The 6,000-nt window shown below is 32.5% G+C and overlaps 1 protein-coding gene across 1 annotated transcript; it reads left to right on the top strand.

Annotated features, from left to right (window-relative positions):
• Positions 1 to 2,130: 2,130 nt before the first annotated feature.
• LOC106753656 (transmembrane 9 superfamily member 10) lies at positions 2,131 to 5,313 on the top strand. Its single transcript, XM_014635501.1, has 7 exons — positions 2,131 to 2,256; positions 2,873 to 3,037; positions 3,121 to 3,230; positions 3,318 to 3,426; positions 3,504 to 3,616; positions 3,754 to 3,904; positions 3,989 to 5,313. Exons 1-7 carry the CDS (start codon positions 2,131 to 2,133, stop codon positions 5,144 to 5,146), a joined length of 1,932 nt encoding a protein of 643 aa, XP_014490987.1. The 3' UTR covers positions 5,147 to 5,313.
• The last annotated feature ends 687 nt before the right edge of the window (positions 5,314 to 6,000 follow it).

The raw sequence follows: 6,000 nt of genomic DNA on the forward strand, positions 1-6,000 counted from the left end.
ATAACAAGTAAATATATTAAATACTATATTATACATTTATATTATAAATTTTGTACAAGCTTTCTTTAAACGATGAATGGACTTATCCATAATCTTTTGAATTTTTGCATAAAAGACAATAACTTTTAAACATCAATGTTTAAGACTCTTTATCCTTAAAATGGAAAGATGTGATTTTAAACCCTTTGTGAAAAACCTTTATAAAGAAATATTTGATATTGAAAGGAATAAAGAGACACAAATAAAGTATATTTGAATATTATTATAATATATTTTGTAGATTATACATATAATCAAAGTTTAATGTAATTTTTTTATTTAAATATATTTTGAAAGGGTATTTGAATTAAATATTTATGGTGTAGATTATCAAAAGACGTTTGCAGCGGTAGTCGTACTATGAGAATACTTGTGTCGTTAGCAGCAAATCAAGATTGGTCTCTTCTATAATTTGATGTGCAAATGTTTTTTGTACTATGCCCCGGTGAACGATCGACTAAGGAGAATTTGGGATCAAAACACACAACCAACCAGCGGTCAGCTAAACACTAATAAGAAAATGCAAATATCATTAATGGCCAATTAATATGTTTAATAACCATATTAAGTGCGAATATACGCTATTTATGAGTGATTGACAGGTCATATTGCACGAAAATATGATATTAATGAACAATTAACAGGTATTATTGAATTTGATTGTCTGGTTTAATGATTACCACAGGCCTTATAAATATACACGTTTGAGTAAAACAAACAATCTTGATCTATCCTGATAAAAATATAGACCTTCATAGAAGGTATCTGACTTGAGGTCAGAGTTTTTTTTAATATTGAAGTAGCTAGATCAAAACATGATATTTTTCTATGCTAAAGAAAATATATTATTGATTTACTATTGGAAACTAGGCTGCTTGGGAGTAAACCAACTGATACACCAATTGAACAAAATCATATACTCTTTCAATACTCAAATCCAGAAGCATAAATACTAAAGACTAGTAGGAAACTTAATATATTTGTGCCATACACGTCCATTTATGCATGATCCACGAAAGTTTCATATGGATGTTGTTGAGAGGAATTTGAGATATTTGAAGTCCGCTAGGAATTTGTTCTCAAATCATGGAAACTTACCGGTAGAAGGGTACATTGATTCAGATTGGGGCAGGTTCAAAAGATGATAGAAGATTACCTTTTGATACTTTACTTTTGTAGGAGTGAATCTTGTAACTTAGAGAAGTAAAAAAAACCTATTGGGCTTTAAAGCAAACGAAGCTATGAGTTTGTACTGCAACAATAATTCGGCTATAACAATTGCTCATAATCTTGTGTAGTATGATAGAACAAAGCATGTGAAGATCAAATAGAAGCTTGAAGCTGAAATAATTTAATTTCTTCTTGTAAGATCAGAATTGCAGTTGACTCGTGAGTCAAGAAGATTGTTTAATGAGTCTTTATTCAAGTTGGAAATGTGTGATATCCATACACCAACTTGAATGAAAATATTAAGATATGTCAAATATTTTATTAACGGATATTACACAATAAATATTGTATTAATTATAATTTAAATATTATTATAATTTTTACTCTACTCTTTAAAATAATATATATGAATTATTCTTTTGAACCTTTTAATAATCAAAGTGCCTATTTATATGTTTAGAAATTAAGATATATTAAACATGACTGTGAATCATGTATGAACAATCAACAACCACTTATATTCTATCAAGTAAACGAGTAAATGGACAGAAGTTTATTACAAAGTGTTTCAAACAAACAAACCATCACAATTTATTTCGAAATTCATGTGGAAAATTTGGAAAATTCTTTTTTTTTTTTCTGAATAAGACAAAATTACCACCCACGTACCCGAAACTAAAATTGCAATGCATACCCTGATGAAGAAAAATGTATGTTAATTTTATACCTTTAGATACGAGAATAGTTATCACGTTATGATAGAAAAACGTACCAACGGCCACATAACTTTTACTCCAACAACTAAAACACCATTTTGTAACGAACATAGCAAGAAAACTTGAAACGCAAACCAGTGGGAGGAACGAGAGATAGATAGATAGAGAGAGAGAGAGAGAGAGAGAGAAAACTTTGTTTGAAACCATGGCGAGAGAGCTTCTCGCACGCAATCTGGGTCAATGGATCTCTGTGTTTTTGCTGTTACTTTTTCATGTCAATTTCGGAACTTGTTTTTACCTTCCTGGTGTTGCACCCGAGGATTTCCACAAGGTACCTTTTTCATTAAAAAAACTGCTTCTTTCGTTGTTGAATTTTCAGTTTCATACTTTCTTCTGAATTTCTGGTCAAACCACTATCGTAAGATTTTTTATTTTCTGGTATATTCATTCTTTCCCTACCCTTTGTTAATTAAGATCCTTATTCAGTTTTAAAAGTTGGCCAATGATGTTATTTATTTTTGCTTGTTGGAACATTCAACGTTGGTTTGTGAGATCCGAGCATTATGGTATCTGGGTATGATGAAATTCTTTCGAACCAGAAGTGGACGTGTTCCTGTGCCAGTCATTTTTACTTGATATCGTTCACACTTTCTCTTCTATAATTTTCGAAATTGCCCAAAAACTGAAGAATCTAAATTTTGCAGTTCACATGATGGTATTTTGATTAGTTGCAACGATGATGAGATTGCTTGTGCATGAATATTTTACGGCCATTCTGTTTTCTCAAGAGGGAGGGAAATGTAGGAACTTAGGCACTGCAAGTTTTCATCGCACCTGGTTGATGTATTTTTCTTTCCTTAAATGGCATTTCAGAGATGATTTAATTAATGTTCATCGATCAGAATATAGTTTTGCATAAAACATGTTATGTTGTTCATTGGTGACAGGGGGATCTGTTGAGGGTGAAAGTGAACAAACTATCTTCAACAAAAACACAGCTTCCTTACTCCTACTACTCACTGCCTTATTGTCATCCAGATCGCATTGTTGACAGTGCAGAGAATCTTGGGGAAGTCCTTAGGGGTGACCGCATAGAAAACTCTCCTTACGTGGTTGGTTAAATTTTTGCATCATTCTTCCTTCTCACATTTAGAATGTACAATTACAAAATACTGAAACAGTTTGATTCTTCAAGTTCAAAATGAGAGAACCCCAGATGTGCAATGTTGTTTGTCGCCTAATTCTCGATAAAAAATCAGCCAACGAGTTCAAGGAAAAGATAGATGATGAATATCGAGTAAACATGTGAGTCACTAATGACGCTATACTTTGCTTAGCTCTTTTACCTGACAAAAAAAATTCTATTCTATTGTATACTTTTCATTGTTGCAGGATTTTAGACAATCTTCCTTTGGTTGTCCCACTGAGACGACCAGACCACGAATCATCCTTGGTTTATCTGCATGGCTTCCTCGTTGGCCTTAAAGGACAGTATGCAGGAGTAAGTGTTAGTCTTTGATCACCTTTTTGTCAATGTTTTGTATTTTATTTTGACATTTCAAACAAAATTGTTGACAGAACAAGGATGAAAAGCATTTTGTCCACAACCATTTAACATTCATAGTTAAGTATCACAGAGATCCAGTGACAGAGATGTCCAGGATAGTAGGCTTTGAGGTTAAGCCTTTCAGGTTGTATTATATCTCTTTCCTTGGTTTTATCCATCGTTTCATTTGGGAAAACAATTTTTCTCTGGACAAATTGAAAACAAAAGTTACTTTTACTGTGTCTTACCCAACCATTTGAAATCACTCCTATATGAATATAGTGTAAAGCATGCATACGAAGGTGAGTGGGAAAATGACACGCGCTTAACTACATGTGATCCTCATGCAAAAAGGTTAGTCTCAGGCTCTGAGCCTCCTCAAGAGGTTGAAGACAAAAAGGAGATTATTTTTAGCTATGATGTTGAGTTCCAGGTTAGTTGCATGTTCATGGTAATGAAAAAAGGGTGCATGCGAGAATTGAGTTTGGATGTTCATTTGTGGTTGAAATCTTTGCAGGAAAGTAATTTGAAGTGGGCATCTCGCTGGGATTCCTATCTACTGATGGCCGATGATCAAATTCATTGGTTTTCAATTGTTAATTCTTTGATGATTGTACTTTTCCTATCGGGTATGGTGGCTATGATAATGTTGAGGACACTTTACAGAGACATCTCAAAGTACAATCAATTAGAGACACAGGAAGAAGCTCAGGAAGAGTCAGGGTGGAAGCTTGTTCATGGGGATGTTTTCAGGCCTCCTCCCAATTCAGATCTACTATGTGTATATGTTGGAACAGGTGTTCAATTTTTCGGAATGATTCTTGTCACAATGATCTTTGCAGCACTTGGATTCTTGTCTCCCTCAAACAGAGGAGGGTTGATGACTGCAATGCTCTTGCTCTGGGTGCTTATGGGATTGGGTGGTGGCTATTCTTCAGCTCGTCTTTATAAAATGTTCAAGGGACCACAATGGAAGAAAATTGCTCTCAAGACAGCTTTTATGTTTCCTGCCTCTGCTTTTTCAATTTTCTTTGTGTTAAACGCTCTAATCTGGGGACAGAAATCTTCTGGGGCTGTCCCGTTTGGTACAATGTTTGCTCTTGTTTTCTTATGGTTTGGAATCTCAGTTCCATTGGTGTTTCTTGGTGGTCACTTTGGCTATAAAATGCCACTGGCTGAAGATCCTGTGAAGACAAACAAGATTGCTAGGCAGATCCCAGATCAGACTTGGTACATGAATCCAACGTTTTCTGTTCTGATAGGAGGCGTGCTTCCATTTGGTGCTGTCTTCATTGAGCTTTTCTTCATTCTCACGTCAATATGGTTACATCAGTTTTATTACATATTTGGTTTCCTGTTCATTGTGTTCATCATCCTCATCGTTACCTGTGCTGAGATTACAATAGTTCTCTGCTACTTCCAGCTGTGTAGTGAGGACTACCGTTGGTGGTGGAGGTCATATCTCACTTCTGGTTCATCTGCACTCTACCTTTTCCTCTATGCTGCATTTTACTTTTTCACAAAGCTTGAGATCACAAAACCAGTATCTGGAGTCTTGTATTTTGGATACATGCTGCTTCTTTCCTATGGATTCTTCGTGCTCACTGGTACAATTGGTTTCTATTCATGCTTCTGGTTCATAAAACTAATCTACTCTTCAGTTAAAATTGACTGATACATTCAAGTCAAACCTTCAGAAATTTGTATACTCTTTCTAATTGTTTTCTCTAACACACTCATTAGGACCATTATCTCCTTGTCCTCAATGTCTATCTAGGATATCACAGTGGTAGATACATGAAATCCTGTTAGAATTTGAGAATATTTCTTTCTTTTCTGTAATATATGACGAATACAATTTAATTTAATGATTTTTTATCATTTATTGCTACTTTAATGAAGATAAGTGATATTTGTTTTTATTTTAAGGTTAAAGATGTTTTTATCTCCAGATAACGTAGAATATAATTTGTTTTTATTGCTAGTATTTTGATTCCCAGATAGATTATAATTTGTTGTTAATTATAATAAATATATTTAGTTTCATTTAGATATATTTAATAAAAAATAGTTGTTTTTTAAACTTTGGTTTATTTATTTTGAGAAAAATGAAGTTACTATTTAAATTAGTATATAATTATTAATTTACTTTTATTCTTTTTTATATTCAATATAAAATAAGTTGATATTAAACGATTTTTTAATTTTTTTTTAAAAAGATAGTTTGAATTAATATATAATTTTTATTATACTCTTTATTTTTTTCTTTTTCTATAAAACAAAAAGTTCTTATTGAAAGATTCTATCTATTTTATCTCGTAGAAAAAAAGTTCAGCTTTGTTTAACTTTGATGGAGCAATTAGTCAATGTGAAAGAAAAAGAAAAACATATATTACATAAATTTTTGTAATTACTAATATATTTTTATCGATCTATAAATATAAAATTATTAACAAATTTTACAAATAGATCTTAGAATTTAAGTATTCTACGAATATTTTGATCGGTAATTAACTTGTTAGTAAAATG

The sequence above is a fragment of the Vigna radiata genome, chromosome 2 (genome assembly GCF_000741045.1).
Source record: "Vigna radiata var. radiata cultivar VC1973A chromosome 2, Vradiata_ver6, whole genome shotgun sequence".
NCBI lineage: Eukaryota > Viridiplantae > Streptophyta > Magnoliopsida > Fabales > Fabaceae > Vigna > Vigna radiata.